Source organism: Anastrepha ludens, chromosome 2 (assembly GCF_028408465.1).
Source record: "Anastrepha ludens isolate Willacy chromosome 2, idAnaLude1.1, whole genome shotgun sequence".
Lineage (NCBI taxonomy): Eukaryota > Metazoa > Arthropoda > Insecta > Diptera > Tephritidae > Anastrepha > Anastrepha ludens.
The window spans coordinates 73901613-73922995 of NC_071498.1; the positions used below are offsets into that span (position 1 = coordinate 73901613).

The following is a 21383-nucleotide window of genomic DNA, read 5'->3' on the forward strand; positions in this document are numbered from 1 at the left end:
ACAAAGCTACCAAAATTTATTCTAAATACCTACCAACCGTGAGGGGAAATTCTTCCCTCAGTATGGTAAGAATAGTCCTCTTCTATTCGCCATTTCCCCGCTCGCTTTTCTATGCTCGATTAACTTGACGAGAAATTTGCATGCGAAAGCAACAACAAAGTTGTCGAGTGCGATTCGCCGCTAGCGAGACTTAATAGGTATTAGACTTGTTATTTATAAATTTTGATATTTACTTTTCGAAAAGTTGGAATTAAAGCAAAAATATTTTATGTGAGCCTTAGAAACCTTCTCTGCTGAGTACTAACTGCCAATCACAAATTGGAGTAGATAAAGGTTACCAACAGTATAATTACAGGAACATCCAACAAACGAGCTCACCTAACCGGCTAACAATCAATTAAATTAGATTAAGAATCATAAACTTACCGTTGGGCTTAAATTTAATTAAGCGATCTGGTAAATAAAACCATGTATTTATCGGTTGTCTTAATTGGGAAAAATATTTTATTTTAAGCAAGTAATACTGTTTTTATATTATCTGAGTGTTTCGTTAACTTACTTTTGACTAAAAGCTTGACCCATATATTGTTTTTAAAAAGATCAGTTCAAAGACATCATTTTGAGTTTGCAGTAGAGACTCCTTACATCGCATTTAGCAGCGGTTTCGAGAATTGAAGAAGTTATTGACCTTAGCATATTTCGAGCGAGAGGGGATTAGTTAAAAGAGGCGGGAATAGTAATAACAATACCCTAATAACTTTTCATGACATCAAGTCAAAACGACTGACTCATGTTTTATTGCTTAAGAAAATGGTATATACATTTTCTCTTATAAACTGCACCCTTCTTCACAGGTGGTTTCCTTTATCTGTCCACTACTGTGAAATAAATTTTATTTTGAATTTTTGGCTTTTTGTTTTTGTTGTTCAAGTCGCCATTGGCACACAGCAAGCACGAAGTTTACCATGAAAACGATGAATATTGCCAACATTTTATGTGTTCAAAAATAGCTTTTTAGTCTAGCACCAAGTCTAGCTGGCAATAAATAAGCAAGTTTAACAGAAAATGAAAAATAATATAGGGGACAAAACAAAATATAAAAATATGAAGTGAGTAAGAGAAAGTCGCCTTCTTGTTATGTTTTATTTCGTTTGTGAATAAATGCGAATGTAACCTTCAAAAGAAAGAAAAGTGAGTGACAGACACTCAACGTTGCTGACGTATCTCTGCTTAGGAAAATGAGAGATTGTGAGTGAGTAGTCATGGTCATGATAAAAATACAATAAGCCAAAGAGGCTGAGAGATACTTTTAGCTTTTTTATGTATTTGCATATTTAGTCTCACACTCTCATTTCCATTGTCTGTTTTGGTTTTGTAATATCATTCGATTAAATCGGATATCAAAAATGTTTTTATAAAAATGTAATTATTCTACGCCCCAAAAGCTTGTAAAATTGTAAATGTACAAATAGTTGAAAGGTGAGCGCAAGTACTACCGAAATCTTTTACCTCATCTCTACCCCTGAGAATGAATCCTCCAGCTTTTACCGCTACAAGAAACCTAATAAGCTCCGAATAATGCTAGTGGATTACTTTAATTATTTTATTTATTTATTTCAATTACTTTACTTTTTACATACAATTTTTATATTCTCTAGTGAAAGACCTTATAATGCTGGCTAACTTAAAAAAAAATCAATCATGGGTAAGAACGATTTCTCCTGATACTGAAATCAATGAATGTTTAGACGTAAATTCATTTTAAATTGTTTTAGCTCCCCAATTACATTTAAAATTGAGCGAAAACTGACAATTCGTTTTCGAGTGATGTGCCTAAGTTCGCAAAGAGTATAAATATATGTATGTTCTTTATAACATATTTTTTTGTGTCAATATATGTTTGTTAATATTTTTAAAAACACTTTTCTTACCAATATGTTCCAGGGCGATGCCCATAAATTTGACGTTTCTTCTCATTTAACAATCAATGTTGCTAGCAACATTTCACAGCCATACAATTTGTATGGATTTTGACAGCCATTTAACGTAAAACGCGAACTTTGTACCATGCTTAAGCCTTACCGTCGCGTTTGCAGATCAGTTGATAAGATTATGCCGAAATAATTCGGCCTCGCCACGCCACAAACAACTACCGTAGAAACGGCTCGACTTGTTGGGACCTTCACCATTAATGGGAGTTGTGGTTTTGATAAACCTACAAGCATACTTGTCCGCATCCGATTCACCCGAGTCCAGAAGAAATTTTCATATCAGTGTTCTCACCCAGCGCTCGTTGAGCGACCACATATCCATGGGCAGATTTTATGTAGGCAAATTCCTTGAATAAAAATAAAAATATTAAATATTCAAACAAAGTTATACTTAATATACAATAATATAAATTTTAGTAAAGGTATTTATGGTAGAACGAGAGAGAACGTAAGTCTCAGTGAAAGACCAAAATAAGAAAAAGTTTTTTCTAATAGCCGTCGCCCCTTGGCAGGCAATGGCAAACCTCCGAGCTTATAAGTATTTCTGCCATGAACAAGCCGTTCGGAGTCGGCTTGAAATGTTCCTCCATTTGTGGAACAACATCAAGGCGCACACCACAAATAAAGGGTGGTTCAGTTTCAAGGGCCGGTGCTGATTTTGAATAAAATACAATTTTTTTAAGAAATTATTGTTATTTCTCTTTATTATGATAATATTGGTATAGCTCAATTACGTATGGAATAAAATATCGGCCAAATGGCCGCCGCAGCCTCGGCGGCACACCTCCATCCGATGGTCCAAATTTTCGTTAACGCTGAAGCATAATTGAGGTTCTATGCTAATAATGTGCCGAATTATCTCATCCTTTAACTCTTGGATTTTTGCTGGCTTATCTACGCACACCTTTTCTTTTAAATAACCCCAAAGAAAGAAGTCCAACGGTGTCGTTGATGTTTAGGTGTGGTTCACATTCAACATCGGCCCTCGAAATTTAGCCACCCTTTAGAAGGAGGAGCTCGGCCAAACACCCAAAAACAGGGCGTACGCGCCAATTGTATATATACATAGGTATATTATATATATATACCTATATTACTTAAGAGACGCTCAAGGGCATATGGGTCTTATCTCTGTTATTTAATAAATTTACTAAAATAATTAGACTTGTGAAGTCTTATGAATGGGCAATAACGAGGTAAGGTATATGTAAGGTAAGGCAATATTGAGACTATATATTAATATATCACTATATATTATAAATATAATATATTATATATAGAAGGTATCCATTTACATACATAAGTATCAACGTTGTAAATGTTTTTAGTGACTTTAAAATTAAATACATGCATATATATGTACTTAAGCTGATTAGTCAAATGAATGACATTAAAATATTCTTTGTCAAACAAAAACACTAATCGGGTATTTATCTCTTTTATTGGTGCAGATGTATGGTCGCTATACCAAAGATTTAGGAGAATTTGCTAAAGATGAAGCCAGAAAACTCAAACTACTCGAGAAACGTAGAAAACATGAAGACAGACAACGGAACAAGGTAAACAAACAATAAAACATACAAATGCAAATTCAGTTAACATTTTATAATATGCACACATATGAATAAATGATTTTATTTTAATTATGCGTGCTGGACTATCTTGCATGCGATAATATTAATTCGAAAAAACCAAAAACACTTTTTTATGTCTGTACTTGTGACGGACTGCAACTATTCAAATGAGAATAAGAAATATGATTGTTTAAGGTAATGTAAATATTTGTATTAAAAATAAAATGTTAATATATAAGTTCAGCACATATGAATGTACATTTTTGTTAATTCACTTTGCCGTAACTAGTAGTTATTTTAATAATTTGCTTACACGAAAAATTACGCTGACTTGTGAGTGACTTAAGAGCATTTTTTATTTGGAAGAGAAAAACTGCCGCTGTAAATAGAGAAATAGCTTGGAAATAACTGGTTTTTTAATTTTCTTAGTATCTTTTTCACATTTGCCTAAGATTTTTTCGTAAACTGTCAAATATGATAGATAAACATTTGTGTGAACCAGAAAGAAGAATGCTACGACATAAAAAGTCTTCTGTGCCTCAGTGATGTTTGCCAAAGCTTGATTGCCCATGTCTGTCCATCCAATACACGTAAAAATATCCTTTGTAATGGAGTTCCTATCGCTGAAAGTTTCAACTTTACAAAAGCTGAAATACTTCAATATCGCGCTAGTTTTTTTATCCACGAAACGCAAAGCGCTACCTTTCGGCCAACTGGATCGACTCCAGTTCGAGTTTGGACTACTCTGCAGGGTCCGGCACTCGAAGTGTAACCAATTAAAAACGCCATACATTTAGTTTGGAAAATTACTTTTATTCAATTCAATGTATGAACTGTGTACAAATAATACAAAATTAAAAATCAACTTACTTTTGCTCGACATGACCACCTTTTGCCTTGACTATGGCCTTGAGATGGTCCAGAAACGAATCGCAAGCTATCCGAATGTGACTTGCAGGTATTTTGGCCCACTCGCGGACAATGGCTTTTTTCAACGTCTCGAGACTGGTAAATCTTTTAGTTCGGACCTTGGTCTCCAAAATGGCCCAAAGGGAATAATTCATCGGACTCGCGTCTGGTGAATTTGAAAGCCATTGTGTGGACGTTATAAATTTCGGAACGTTGTTTTGTAGCCATTCTTAGTTCACTCGAGCTTCGTGTGAATGGTATGCCATCAAAATGCTTGTCTCCCCACGGCTTCAAAGCAACCTTCAGAATACTTTCCCGATAATACTTCGTATTTATCTTGACGCCAGGCTCGACGAAAACGATTGGAGAGCGCCCATCTGCGGTTACAGTTGCCCAAACCATTACCTCTGCCGGGTTCTGCCTCCTGGTGGCCAATCGATGATTCAAATTCTCGTATGAACGGTCGGTCAAATAAACTCTATCGTTTTGCGAGTTTACGAATTGCTCAATTTGAAAAATGTTCTCGTCAGAAAACACAATGTTCGGAAATTGACCGCTTTCGTCCAAGCGAAGCAACTACTTCGCTATCTCAAGTCTGACTTGTTGCTGCTTTGGTGTGAGATCATCCGCCTTTTGAATCTTATAAGGCTTGACTTTGAGATCAGTTTTCAGTATGCGGTGGATGCTACGGTGAGATACTTTCAGTTCTTTCGCCATTTGATTGGCACTTCGTCGGGGATTTCGCTCTAGTCGCTTCTTCACTTTTTGAACCATTTCACGTGTCGTTGCTGTCTTTTGACGACCACCTTCATGACGTTTCGCGATGCTACCAGTATCATTGTAACGAGTAATGGTGTGATAACAAAAAGTTTAATTACTTTAAGGTGCTCGAGCTCACGAACAATCGCTGGTTGTGATTTTAGCTGTTATTATTTATTTATTTATTCAATTAATAGTGTAAAAAATACAGTATTTCTTACAGCCTATGAAAACAGAATAATGCAAATCAAATAATGCTTAATCAAAGTAAAATTAAACTTATAATAAATTAGTTTCATAGCAATGAGTGAAAGAAAAAGATAACATTTCTTATAACTTATTATTAGATAAAACTAAGAATTTAGTTCAACAATTTATTTAGTACCAATTTGAAGTAGTTCTTTGTTGAAGAAAAATCTAGGCCAGTAAGTGTGTTCTGTGAAATTGCGTCACATCCCACAATTAGACCTAACCCCATGGATTCAGCATATCTTACAACTTCCATAAACTCCCACGTAGGGGGAGGGAGAATGGAGTCGCAAGGAAAATAGGCCGTGACGACAATTGTCTCTAGTTCTTTCCCCTCTAATTGATACTTTATTTTTACTGGAACTAAGTCTTGACAGCAGAATTGTTTTAACAAAGTGCAATCAACCGCTTTCGGCATAATAATACACGTACGCGGACGGATCTCTTCCTCTTTATAAAGGATAGACCCCCACTTTATATTTCTCAAGGCCTGTATTCGTCCTTTAGACACACACGTTTCTTGAATTAATATTATGTGAGGATTTGTGAGCAGTTTACCTTGACTGTGGCATAAAAGAGCCGTAGCCGATATGCTATGCTGCAAGTTGATTTGCGTAAAGGAAATATTTGATATCATTTTCCTGTATCTATATCCGTCCCAGATTCAAATATAGGCGCATTCCATACCTCGACCGTATGACCTTCAACGATTCTGGATCCACACCAAGAACCAAGTGGGAACAGTTTCCATATTTAGGATCTGACCCCGCTTTGGTACAGTGGTATGATCTCCAGTGCTTCGTATCAAGTCTCCCGTTCAGGGCATTGAGCCTAGAGATGATCGCATGTGGTTTTCTTGGAGTCCCAGGGATCAGCATGCTCACCCTCACAAGTTTTTGAATTTTGTTCATTTGCCGAATGACAAACTTACATCCTTCAAACGCTGGCATCGTAGCCACAGTTTTGGTCAGCCAATCGAGCGATTGAGTGTTTGAGCATTGTACCTTCTCATTCGCTCGATTCTAGGTACATCTGTCGATTTCCCTATCGTCTCCCAGACTTGACTGTGGACAAAATCCAATTGTTTTTGGGACAATTGGATATGCCCATCGCCACAGATCTCCATCATCATGCCGCTGGCTGCTGCCGCAGCATAGTTACCTCCAATGGACAATAGTGGATCACTAGGCGGACTCGGTTTCACGCTCGCTACTGCGCTCTTAGTTGGTACTACTACCAGGTACTTGATTGCTGCAAGGCGCTCCTCCTGCAGTCACTACAACCTGTTGTCTAAGGTTGCTTGCTTCGGATTCCACTTTATTACCCTACCTGCTTTTCTTATTCTCGTGCCAACTGGTGCGCTCACCGTCGTTCCATCTGTCAAGGTGGCCAGATCAGATGGGTCATCATCAGATCTATTCCTCTTGCCAGATTCGGCTACAGGAGTGGACGATGACATGAGCCGCAACTCCGGATCGAGTGCCAGTTCGCATAGCAACGTTAGCCGTAGTCATACCTACTGTTTCTCTTGCCTTCTTCGCGTTCCTTTGCCTTTGCCGCTTCTTCTGCCTATTAGACAGATTTTCTCCTGTAACTGGCATCTGTTCCGTGGCCATTGGTGCGCTGGTACTTCCTGAGCGTGAACTCGGTTTAACCATAGCCCCAACAGTCGCCGAGACTGGTGCCAGCACAGGAACCAATTTGGTTTTCTCAGTCGTGGTGACATGACAGGCAGGGGTTGCCTACGTCATAACCACGTCAGTGTCTTCCAAATAGCCTCCCGAATTAGACGCTTTCTTTATAGCCGTTAGTGCAGTGGTACTTTTCGGGTTTGCATCCCATTTAACCACATTACTTCCGTTCGCAGAGGAAAGCGTCAGAGCACTGAGACGTAAATGAGTTAGCGCAGCCTCCCCAGGATCAGCTAAAGGGTTTGCAGGGGTCACCTGCATCTCCATTGCTTTCGCTGGTTCCAATGAGCCATGCTCATTTTCGCCCAGTAACTATAGAGGCTATAGAGCTACGTATAGAGCCTGACGAGGATGCACCGTCCAATAGGTGTCCATCCTCAACCAGTAGCTTGCTTCCACCAGGGCCCTGATTTTCAGCCCTGGTCGTCTTGGTGGTGAATGAGTTTTGGGCCTGCACATCCGATGCCCAAGCCGCTGGAGAACCAGCGGGAGGATTGCCACAATTGTGGGTACCTTGTGCAGAGTAATCCTGGTTTGTACTCATTTCCATTTGTGTGGTGGCCCTATTAATACTCTTCAAGGGAGCCACTGTTGAAGAGGAGCCCGTTATCGACAGATCAAGTCCAGATCCGTAGTGTTCTGTTTTAGCTCAGTAATCACTCTATTTGTCATCCGACAGTAAGGCATCTTACTGGAGTCATCAGACTTCATCACGCACTAACGGTTGGAATGACCTTCTGTATTGCGCATATCTACTCCCTGTGCCGTTCTCATAGTAGTCATAGTCAGTCCTAAGAAAGACTCATACAGTGAGAACAAACACTTAACCCCAAGCAGTTCACAATCTACAGCAAAATCACTACGGCAAATAGCGGTGCCTATGTGATCATGACGGGGTCAGCAAAACATGTAGTCGTCGCACAAATTGTTTCGCGCTCGATTGAATAGTGAAAGAAAACAAAACAGAATATGTTATGCAGATGTGAAGTTGTTCAAGGCGTGAAAGATAAAATCAAGGTCCAAGTGTCTTTATTTTACAGATTTCTTATAAAGTGAGGTAAAATGTAATATAGGGTTGCTATTTAAAAAACTGAATTTTTGCAGTGGCGCTCTGAACAACATATAATTTTTTACGACGATGTCCTAGGAAATACCAATTGCTCGCGTAATTGTAACCCTTTTCCCATAGTTCGAAGCTAGTACTAGTACTGTGTGCTTACGTTTTTTCGATAGTACCGAGCTAGTGTTAAAATTAATTAATCATATCCGAGAGAAATAAATATGTGCTCTAGGTCATGCTGCTACTGTCATTCCATTCTGAAGGTCCCATGTTCGACATTTTTGGATAAAAGCTTTGCAGTCTTTATATTTTTATTTGTAACTCAATTTATTATTTATAACTTACCTTCTTTGTATTAAAAAAAAAAACAGCCCTCTCTTCCAATCTGACTCGAACTTATACGTTACTGTATTAGAAATCGTTACCAGCGTTGGTACTGTGCACTAAAAAATCTAACGAACGAAAGCAGTTGATCATAAATTGTATTTATAAACCTAATATTAGATTACCCGCGAGAAAGGCGGAAAACAGAATTGCGAACGTGCAATACTATATAAAATGCAACTGTGTGTTGTGAGAACTTTGTATTCTATTCACTAACTTTCCATATCTGAGGACGAAAATACTTTATATTTACTAAAACATAATGGATCTTGCGCAAAGTTATTGGAAAAATTAAGTTTTTCATTGTGGATATTGTTGTTCTTGCTGGTTAATACCTAAAAAATATTCCTTAGAATGATTCTGAATTAACATTCCTGTTCCCTTGCAGGGAAATCCGAACATGCAGTAGCGTAGACTCTCGACTGATCTGAGAGCGAATAATTTTTCCCCAATTTATTTGCGCGTTCCTCACTATTTTTATTATCAGCAAACTATAATCAGGTAACCTTCATTTTTAATGCTAATTGCGTTTTTATTAAATTAATATTATTTTTTATTATTGTAATTGCTGGTTACTTAATTTAGCTACACAACGTCAAGTCCACGATTCATTTCCTTACTTATACTTCTACATATTATATATAAATACATATATATAAGTATATCATATAAATAGTTTTAATGCATTTTATATTGCCTACACTTAGGCGCTATTTATAAAATACTGCCAGTAGCCAATAGTACTTTTATGTACATACCTATAAGTATTTATTTACATATAAGTAGTATTTATCTAAATATGAACGAATCGTTTATAAAGCAGCAGTGCTGGGAAATATTTACAGGAATTGCTGGGCAAACGTTCGTCGCGTATGCTAAAAGTCTCATCATGGATATGGAAGCGGACATTTGCGCGCCTCGGGGAGGATTGGGTATTCTTAGCCCTACTAGGTGTTATAATGGCATTTGTATCGTATGTGGTGGACAAAGGCATCAATGTGTGTACAAACGGTGAGTATTTTTTAATTTCTATCAATGGCGCAAATATTTATATTTTTACTTACATACATTTTGTCAACAAAACTTAACAGAAATTTTCGTATGTCCATATCTGTTTGTTAGATTCCATTGCAAAATTGAGATCGTATGAAATAAGATTGAAAAAAAGTAAAATAGAGAGAAAATGGAGAGATAGAAAGCTAGAGAATCAACTTGTGTGAGCAGTCAGTTGAGAACTATGTTAAGGAGAATAGATACTAAAGTTAGCTTATTCGGAGTCGATTTCTAATTGTTCAGTGTTTCCGTTGTTTGTTATGTTACGATGTATTTCGTTATTTTTAGTTGGGGGTAATTCAGGAAATTCTTCTATGTTTTGGAAAGTGTTTTGCAAAAATTTTCAAATTCTTCTTTATCTTTTTGTTTTAAAACTGTAATTTTTTTATGGCACTCTGTATGATATCCAAAATCCTCGGTAGATTCAAAACACTTACAGTAAGTAAAATTTCAATTTAATACAAAAAAATATAGGTTATAGTTATAATATAAATTATACAGTGCTAATTTCGAAGTATTTTTCGTTAAAAACTATTATTCTTATTTTCTTATTCTTAGCCTTAAAATGTCGTACAGCTGGCAATCGCTATCCTTGTTGGACTAGTGATGTTACGCGCTAGCTTCCTCTCACTCAACCTTCAATTTTTCCCATCTTTAACTGCTAGCAACCCTAACTTGCGGCCAGATTTAATTAGGTTGCCGTATATCATAATAATGAGAAAAAATTTGCTATATTTTGATCTATAACAGATCAATATACGTTATGGATGTATAAATATATCGGAATCATATCTGTTTATACCTGGCTGCGGAGAGGTGCGGCCAAGCGCGCAACGGCAACTACGGGTTTTTTAAGTCTTTGCACCTATTGCAGTAAACCGAACGATATTTTATCTCAAAACTTGGTTAATTAAATTTTTCCCGCAAAATCAATTAACAATAATTTAATTAAAAATACTTTCGGCCACATTTCTACTGGCACCGTGGTGAATTTTTATTCTCCTAATCATAAATGTGGGTAAAAATGTGGATTTCAGCATGTACTCGATGACTACACCAAATCTGCAGCCGGATCTTAGACTATAAGTTTGTCTGAATCGACGAAAAATTGTAGAAGTTATGACCCATAAAGTCAACACGTGTGATTTTGCAGCTTTTGACTTGGCTATGTTTGAGGTCGAAAATACGCGTTTACTCTCAAACTTCTTCTTTTATATTGCACGGAATTTTCACGAAGTTGCATCCAGCAGTAGTCGCTCATCATTGCTTGATCCCAAAAGCCCTCATAACGCTTTTCAATCGTAGCAATATCTTGATGAAATCGCTCGCCTTGCTCATCACTTTCAGCCCCCAAATTCGGAGGAAAAAAGTCCAAATGACTGTGAAGTAGGTGCATTTTTAACGACATGCGAGCACCTGTTAACAAAAACAAAGTTAAATGTAAATTTTCCAATCAATTTATATGATAAATATATTTTGGAGTATGTACGTTTTACAATACTAACCAATAGTTTTAAAGTATTTCATCATTGTATGAATCAATTGACGGTCGTTGTTGCTCCTGTTGTTTCCCCAGAATCCATGAACAACTTTTTGGAAAGTTTTCCAAGCTTTAGCTTCGGAACTGTCAAGGCATTGTTGAAATTCTGTGTCCTTAACCAATTTCTTTATCTGTGGACCGACGAATATACCCACTTTGATTTTCTCTGTTGACATTCTTGGGAACTTTGTTTTCAAGTATTTAAGGGCTGTGTTTTCCGGTTTTTTTGCCAAAGCTTTCACAAAATTCTTTATTAGCCCTCTGTCGTCGTGCACAAATTTATACTTGCAAAAATATGGTGCCACCAAAAAATATACACAGACGTACAATGTTCATACCTAGCTCTTATTTAGCTGGAATTGGTACAATGGGCAAATAAGCCTATTCTGCGACATATATATGTGTATACAGGGTGCGGCATCTCGAGCTTCGGTATGGAAATATTGAATAACTTTGCTATCCATTGTCAGAAGGACTTGAGAAAAAATAATTTGGAAACATCAATTCAGTACAATTTTATGAATGAATAACTTTACACCTAAAGAACGCGCGGAAAATGGTCGTTCAATTGTGCTTGCTCAACGTGCATACCATCGAAAATACCGCGGTTTTTCGTGAAGGCGAAACCGTCGATGGCGATCGTTATCGGTGGATTTCGGCGCACTATGTGATTCCAGAAATACGCAAAAAAAATTTATTGAACTTCTGGTTTCAACAAGACGGCGCCCCATGCCACACGGCGATCAAAACGATGAACTTTTTGAAGCTAAAGTTCCCTGGCCGGTTGATGTCGAAAGGTGGCGATGTTGAGTGGCCTCCAAGATCGCCGGATTTGACGCCGCCGGATTTTATTTTGTGGGGCTATTTAAAAAGTAGAGTGTACGCCAACAAGCCCACTACATTGGAAGCGCTCAGGACCAACATTAGATCTGAAATAGAGGCAATATCACCCGAAATGCTAGCAAAAGTAATGGAAAATTCGAAAAAAAGAGCACAATATTGTGTGGCTCGTAAAGGTGGTCATTTGTTGGATGTTGTGTTCTAAGTGCAGTTGAAACAGATTGTAAAGGACAATATCAAAAAAAAAAAACACCAACAAACATTCAATTTTGCTAGTTGCTAAAGTTATTCAATATTTCCATACCGAAGCTCGAGATGGCGCACCCTGTATATATATATATTTATTTGTATGAAATAAATATTGTGTTTAGTTACAGTGATCCTAAGAACAGTTATTTTGCGTGACTCAATACGCAGGATGGCATGATTTACTTTTGTTCGAAACCGTATTGTATACATCAAAAGGATATACGACAGACCATGAAATTGTTATAACTTCTACAATTTTTCGTCGATTCAGACAAACTTAGGCTTAAAATGTAGGTGACAAAATTGTCTTTCAGAAAACCTATCTTATGTCGATATAAAAAAATTTTTTGTTCCAAAAAAAAGTTAATAAGCTTTGATAATAAAAAAAAAACGTCAAAAATGCGTTTTTTTAACTTTCAACAGCTGTTTTGCGAAAACTACGACTTCCATTGACACGAATTATATATTGCCATGTAGGTTATATATGTGCCTTTCGAAATGTATGCACTTCAAAGAAATGGCGCGCACTGTTTTCGAGATTGCAGGTAATAACTGCACTATTGCCCAAAAACAGGTTTTTTCGGAATATCTCGGAAACCGTTCTTTGAAAAAAAACAATAAAATTCATTTTTGGTTTCAGCGACCTCAAATTAGTCTAAAAAACGTTTTTTGGTCGAGGACCATTTTTGAAAGTGAAAATTCGTAAACTAGTGTAATAAATTGTGTGACCACTGCATATATAATTGGTGCTTACACCCTCTTTGGGTGTTTGGCCGAACTCCTCCTCCTATTTGTGGCGTGCGTTTGATGTTGTTCCACAAATGGAGAGACCTACAGTTTTGAGCCGATTCCGAATGGCAGAAATACACTCGGAGGTTTGCCATTGCTGCCGAGGGGTGACCGCCATTAGATAAAACTCTTTCTTAATTTTGTTGTTTCACCGAGCTTCGAACCAACGTTCTCCGAATGGTAACAGATGAACTATCAAAAACTTATTCGTTTGAACGTAATTACCCCGAGTGCTCCAGAAACACCATCACACTTGTATCTCGAATGCGAAGTTATAAGGAGAAGAAGAAGTAAGCATCTCAAGCCCAACCTATTTTTAATGAACGAACTGACTTTGGGTGGGGTATTGAGAAAATTAGAGGGTACACAAGATTTTAAGGTCGAAGTTTGAACGTCTATCAACATATCTATCTAATCAGAGAGGATCCAGAGAGATGGAAAATTGTTACAGATTTCCATATTGTTAAAATATTCATAAAGTGCATCATACTTCATAATAAATATATGTATAATGTAATAAGTAAATCATAAAAAGCGTACAATTTTATATATATGCCGATATACATATAATATAATGAGTTTAGGTAGAGTATGTATCCGTTATACGTATTTACGTTATCGTTACAAACATGAGGTAGGTGTAACAATTTGATACCGTTCGAACTAAAGTACACGCCTACTTATTTTAATTACATGCTGCTGTGCTTAATTATTATATTTAATAACCTATTCAACACCGCTTTTAATCATATCCATTTCTTTCCTCTGCAGCGCGGGTTTGGCTGTATCGCGATCTCACATCACAGCCGATTACACAATATTTAGCCTGGGTCTCTTTGCCGGTTTGTTTGATACTTTTCTCAGCCGGCTTCGTGCATCTAATTGCGCCACAGAGTATAGGTGAGTTGGTAGAAGAATCAGTAGAATTTTTTCATAGCAAACATTCCATGTATTAACATAGTATATAACATGCATATTATCAATAACAAGTGCGTACTTATTTATGTATATGTATATAATTGCGAAATTACTAGCTTACATACATAGTATATAAAAACAGCAAAGTTTTCACGCTTGTTTACCAGTCAATAAACCTATTTATACATTCGTATAAACGTATAACAAACACAAATAAGAGTAATTCTGTTCCTTTTTTTCTAAAGTCTGGTCTTTTTAATTAGCGATGATTTATTGTAGTACTGCGATATTTTCGCCAACAAGTGCGAGTGGTAGCCCAACAAACCTTTTCATTTGATATAAATTTCAGATACATTTGATATGAAATAGTTTTCTCTAGTCTCCAACGTAAATTCTTAACAGCATCTCAACAAGCGAATTTTTAACGGATATATTGAGTTAAGAAATAAGTAATTGCTTAGTAATTAAGGACTTCTCCAATTGATATCAAATGAAATAATTTTAAATAATTTTTTTGCTTAAAAAAAATCTTGTTTCAGTTAATACTTTCAATGACTCACAAGGTTCATATATAACCCCTTAAATATATGAACCGTGTGAGCCCGAAAAAATGGACGATTGTCATAATTTTTTTTAAATATGTTTTAGAACTTTTATTCAAATGAGGCATATATCATACTGAAGGGTAACTCTCGAAGAATACATTTTTGTGTTTTTATTTTAAAAATTTTTATTATTTATTGTTGATATCGCCCCTCCCCCAAAACGCCGTTTTTTAGAAGAGGCTTCCGGTGATCACGGTAGCGCATCAGCAGCTCAACCGAAATCAAAAAAATTAAATGATTATTGCAGAAAAATGTTTTTTATTGAATCTGAACGGTTTATTTACTCAAAAAAAAATTTTCTCGATAAGAAAACCGCTTTGCAGCAAAAACACGATTTTTCAGGGGTTGAAAAATTAAAAAAAAATTAATTCCAGTGAACTATGCAAATATTTATAAAAAGTTAACCGTTCAGATTCACGAGGTTGTAACTTCGAATAATTAAAAAAAATTAATCAATTCAAAGTAAAAAAAATATATGAAAATAATACAAAATTAAGAATAAATTTACCTATGCTCGATATGACCACCTTTTGCCTTGACTATGGCCTTGAGATGGTCCAGAAACTAATCGCAAGCTGCCCGAATGTGACTTGCAGGAATTTTGGCCCACTCGCGGACAATGGCTTTTTTCAACGCCTCGAGACTGGTGAATCTATTAGTTCAGGTCTTGCTTTTCAAAATGGCCCAAAAGGGAATAATCCATCGAATTCGCGTCTGGTGAATTTCAAAGCCATTGTGTGGACGTTCTGAAGTTCGGAACGTTGTATTTTAGCCATTCTTGGTTTACTCGAGCTTCGTGAGACGGTGCCGAGTCCTGTTGAACCGTCCATGGTATGCCATCAAAATGCTTGTCTCCCCACGGCTTCAAAGCAACCTTCAGAATACTTTCCCGATAATACTTCGTATTTACCTTGACGCCAGGCTCGACGAAAACGATTGGAGAGCGCCCATCTGCGGTTACAGTGGCCCAAACCGTTACCTGTGCCGGGTGCTGCCTCCTGGTGGCCAATCGATGATTCAAATTCTCGTATGAACGTTCGGTCAAATAAACCCTATCGTTTTGAGAGTTTACGAATTGCTCAATTTGCAAAATGCTCTCGTCAGAAAACACAACTCCTTCGCTATCTCAAGTCTGACTTGTTGCTGCTTTGGTGTGAGATCATCCGCCTTTTGGATCTTGTAAGGCTTAACTTTGAGACCAGTTTTCAGTATGCGGTGGATGCTACGGTGAGATATTTTCAGTTCTTTCGCCATTTGATTGGCACTTCGTCGGGGATTTCGCTCAAGTCGCTTCTTAACATTTTAAAGCATTTCACGTGACGTTGCAGTCTTTTAATGACCACCTCCATGACGTTTCGCGATGCTACCAGTATCATTGTAACGAATAATGGTACGATAAACAAAAACCTTTTTTACTTTAAGGTGCTCGAGCTCACGAACAATCGCTGGTTGTGATTTTCCAGCCAAATATAACGCAATCACACTATTACGCTTGAAATACATTACTGACTTTTTTTCGCGTTTACTCCCGGCAAAATGCCTCCGCGCGCTTGTAAACAATACTCTGCACTGTCATTTAGCCAACTAACAGACAGCTGATGCACGGGCATCATCATCATGATGCGCGAGTGGTCTGAAGTATGTTACACTTCGAGTGCCGGATCCTGTATTTAACAACGACAAACAAAAAAATTGAAAAGCAGGATACTTTTTGAACCAAAACATCATTCATATTATAATTATTTAAACTTTTTTGGGAACACCCAATTTAAGAAAAGTAAAGTATTGGTTTCGTTTCTTCTTATTATCTTTCTTCTTTATTTAGGAGTCAACGGAAACAACGCGTATTTAGGAATATAATTTCATATCATTAATGAATTTAATTTCATATTTATAGCTTATTAATAGTAAGTATATCAAAAATAGCTAAGATAAACAAGACCCACACTTTTTTACATAAAATATTATGTATACAATAAAATTGCCGCGAAGTACCGTCAGGAAGTTGTTAATGATTTCTCAAATATTTCTCAACTTCAGCACAAGGTTAGAGAAAATTGTTACTATCAAATGAAAAGGAAACTGCTGAAATTTAACATGGGAACTAAAAGTAAGTTTTACACGTGCAGTCATTGGCAATAAATCCACAAAAATTTATCTACCCGTTCATTTATGGCAGATTGCCGGCAAAATTGACAATCAGTTGTCAATACTGTTTTGACAGGTTTTTCTTAGCATACAAATTTTATTGGAATTATATCTAAGAACCTCTGTTCTTTGCCGGCAGCTATTTTTTTTAGTTTTTACTTCTTTTTACGTCACTCCTAATCTCAGAATACGGGAGAGAAATTGTGATAGTTAATCTCGCTTTTTAATTCCGGATTGGGAGTTAAGCTCGAAAACGTGGATATTGTAGTTATATGTGTACCTATTATAAAGGTTTATCAAACGTCGGAGATTATTTTTGCTTGTGTTTGTTGAGAGGTACCTTCATAACTACATATGTGCAATATCTTATCTTGTATATAGAGTATGAACTTAAACGGTTATTTGTTTTGTTTTACACTTAACTACTTACGTTGTAACTTTCACTATTTTTTATTGTCATTGAATTAAAGTAAATATTGGATAAAACGCGTTTAGATGTTCGTAGACTAGTAGTAATAGCTGAATATTCGTAATACATACATGTTTACCTATATACTTACATGCTTTTACATACATAAATTAAATTTCATAATAAAATTATTTGTTTGATTTTCGTACTTACTTACTTTACTTCAATGGTGTAACTAGCGAAACTAATTTATTACAACATTCTTTATTAGGTATAGTATGTAAAGAAAATAATTTTTAAATTATAGACAAAGAACAATATTAAAATCTATGTTCGGTGGAAAGTCTACCATTTGTCTCTTTCACAAAAATAAGATATTTCAGGTTAGGGAGAGTGGAGGCTAATTGCACGAAAAGCAAGAGAGAAGTTGATTTGAGGTATATACAGCCCGGTTTACTTGATTAGATGCAATAGTTTTTATGAAGAACGTGGTTATTAAAGCAACCGTATTTGATTTATTAACACAAGGGTTTCTGATAATTCAAGGGAAGACTGTGCTTTGCTCGAAAACAAACATGCATCGGTATTTAAGGGGGTTAATGGTAAGGGATAGTGGTGATTGTGGTTCTACCATTTTCCTTCTTTAAACAAACTTTGGGAGTTATAAATTATTAAAGGTAAACAAAAAATGTGTACAAATATTTTCTTGAAAAATGAGGAATAATTTTGTGTTCTGTAATTTTATAGTGAATTTTACAATATCTTTTTTTTTTTACCCTGATACATTTCTGTTTTCTTTCCTTTTATTTTTCAAATACTCTTTTCGTGAAGCTATCTTTATTAATTATTATTTAGTGAGAGTATCCCCTCAAAATTTCAATATCCTCTTCTTCCTGAGTGTATAATATAATCCTTTCTATTTCTGTCTCAACTTCGGATTCAAATGTAACGTTTTTTGTTTTTGATAGTCACAACTTATTAAAGATGGAAACTTGTCCAGAAAAAAAATTTGATTCGCTTATATCTATGTATTAAATTAGGGGCTTACTGTGGTTCTGATGTTGTTGTTTATGGTGTTACTTGTTGCTGCTTTCACTTCTTATGTTGGTTCTGTAGTTCTTCTTATTTTGTAGGGAGGATGCTGTCACCTTTTTGCTGGAATAATGTTGATTCTGTAGTTGGTATTGAATGTTGTCTTCGGTGACTACTTTTTGGAGGTTGATGATGGAGTTATTTTGGATGATTTTGCTTATTGTGTTGAAAGGAAATCAATTTTCCTTGCTTTATCCGCGATGAATCGTTGAAACGAAAACTAGTTTTATTCTTTAAATACTCGATACGCGGATCCTACCGACTGCGCCAACAAAGGATCTTAATTTACTTAATTAATAAAAAAATATTTATTAGTTTATTTATTTATTACTACATGATTGATGAACGAGGTCGGACCTGAATTGTTATCAATTCAGTTTTTTATTAAGAAAAAATGTCATTCTTAGCATTTTCGTTATGTCTGGGAATTAATTATTTTGGTAAACCATTCTAGTGAACTCTAGTAAATTGTTCACTACTTTTGCAAAATTTTTGGTAACCGCGGAAACGTAAAAAAATTTAACTTGCAATTGGGTAAACAGGAAACGTAAAAAAAATTGAACTTGCAAAGGAAATGTCAATGCACTTGCCCAATTTCACTGAACTGTTTTTCAATCAAAATAAAATAAATAAAAATTATAAAATGAATGAATTGAATTTTGCGTGTGAACCAACAAAAAAAAAATATGTTGCCACGTGGACGGAAAGTTAAGGAGGCGTTTATTTATAAGAAAAAAATAGGGTGGTTCTATATTATATTATATAGAGATTAGGTGTCACTATAACAGTTATACTTTAGAGCAGAGTTGCATTTAATTGGACAGACTTGCTGGCATTAATATTAATGTTTTTATCACTAAATACTTGTATTTGTACACATTTATTAATGAAAAATCATTACTTCACTTTTTAAAATGAAAAATTCAGTGATTAAGAGGTGCCTAGTACTTTTGGCCAAACCTGATATAAATATATATATAAAATAATAATAATTGGTTTAAGCTGATGGCCTAGTCGCTAATGCTTTTTAATTCTTTGTGATTGTAATTCATTACTTTTCCAATTTTCAAATAAATAAATAAATAAAATAATAATTGGTGTGTATACTTCTGTTAGGTGTTTGGTCGAGCTCCTATTTCTGGCGCGCGTCTTGATGTTGTTTCACAGATGGAGGGACCTACAGTATCGAGCCGACTCCAAACGACAAATGGATTTTATAAGCAGCTTTTTATGTCAGAAATACACTCGGAGGTTTGCTATTGCCTGCCGAGGGGCGACCGCTATTTGAAAAAGCTTGTTCTATCATTTTGCCCTTTCATGCACCAAGATTCGAACCTATGCTCTCCCGAATGGTAGTCACACACCAACTTATTCGACTACGGCGATCGCCGTATATACTTATATGTTGTGTGAGTGTAGGTGGCATATGGGCAAGTCCTTTTTGTCCTGTTCAAATGCGGCTTTAAAATCAACGAACAGATGGTGTGTATCGACTCTCCTGATGGCCGGTAACTTCATCCTTCCCGGTAGTTTTTGATAAACTGCTACAACAACAACAACCTTAAGTGAAAAATTTTGTTTTCAATTCCTTGAGAATGGCATCTATTTTTGAGTAAGTACCGAATCTCGCCAAGATGCTTCATATTGCGTAAAGGAATGGTGGCGTACCTTGGTTTGCGATGTTATTAAATGTCTCGCGTAAAAACTATTCATATTCATTAATTCAATAATTTTTAGCCTTCCCCGAAATATCTTACTCTTAATGTGTTTTCTTTATATTTTATCTAATTTATTTTTAAATTTACACGGTTCTTTACACTGTACAATGGCATTTAGCCAAGCTATTTGCAACAAACTGGTGATAGTGAAAACATTTTTTATACCCACAGTTTACATATTCAATTGGCCCACTTACGAGTCATGTACGAGTATTTATATAGACTATATGTATCCATTTCATGTGCCACGTGCGATATGTTTTTCTCGCCTGCTGAATGAACTCATTTGCATGGTATCGCTACTTTTTCAAAGTAAATACGTATACTTATATCTACATATAACAATTACGTTATTGTTGTACAAACCCCAGAAAAGTACAGAGATTTAAAAGCAATAATAAAATTTGCAAGTTTTCGAAAACTAAGACCTTTTCTGATAAAAACAAAAAATATGTATATACTTACATACGAAGATAGATAGATTCATGGTAGCAAAAAGCAGCTGGTGCAAGTTGTTCATCTCTTTGATTAGCTGAATTCTTTCTCTTAGGCGCAAGTGGCTCTACAACAGTTTGTTGAGTCAAGAGCTTCGCTAATTGTTTTCCCCTTTCCGAAGTTGCATCAGTTATTCAAACCAAGTGCATGCAGATTCCTCTTGGCTTGGCCCTTCTATTGTTTTACATTGTCGTTACCAGAATTAAGCTCGTACAATCACCAGTAACTCAATATTGAAGCCTTAATAGACTTCACATTGTTGTTATGTCAAAGCATATTAACCAAATTGCGGAACAGTGTTAACAGAGATAGCTGGTTGAAGAATGTAAATATTCAATAAACTTTAAATGTAAAAATTAGATATTCTAGTTAATTCTATTGCTAAGAAAATACTTGTTATTTCTGCGAATAAGCAAAACTCTTAACTACATTAAGTCCTTGACCAAAAAAGGCTGTAAAACCCTGTTTATACATATGTATTCCTTTTTCAGATCGGAATTAATCTTCCTGCTCCAACAGCCTATGTTATGTTAGAATTAATTGCCGCCCTTTTTCCAAGATATTTTCAGGCGCGGCCAACTGTTACTACACAAACAAACGAGAAAGCATTCGCTTTGTGTGGTATAGTTTCTCTACTATCCATCCTTAAAGAAGTACTATCCTCTGGCCGGCATCTGCCAGTAAAACTAACAAAAGTTAGTTGTTTCAGTTGATTACATTACGATAACAATGATTTATATTTCTGAAACTACTGTATGCATAAAACATCAGGCTATGGAAAATATCGAAATCCATTTCTATCAAGAGAAGGATTCTCATAAAAACTTTCTACCGTCTCGTGTCCGTAAAAAACTGTAGGACAGTATGAAGCCGCACGCCGCCTCATAGCGATAAACATGAAAACCGGGCC

The 21383-nt window shown here is 35.9% G+C and overlaps 1 protein-coding gene across 8 annotated transcripts in view; it reads left to right on the top strand.

Moving 5' to 3' along the window:
- LOC128871847 (chloride channel protein 2) overlaps positions 1 to 21383 on the top strand; it is a 158969-nt gene that overhangs the window by 107593 nt on the left and 29993 nt on the right. For all 8 annotated transcript variants that reach the window (XM_054113956.1, XM_054113957.1, XM_054113958.1 and 5 more), the window contains 3 exons: positions 3443 to 3550; positions 9463 to 9628; positions 13860 to 13988. In XM_054113956.1, coding sequence (XP_053969931.1) covers positions 3443 to 3550; positions 9463 to 9628; positions 13860 to 13988 — 403 coding nt within the window. The remainder of the gene's footprint in view (positions 1 to 3442; positions 3551 to 9462; positions 9629 to 13859; positions 13989 to 21383) is intronic.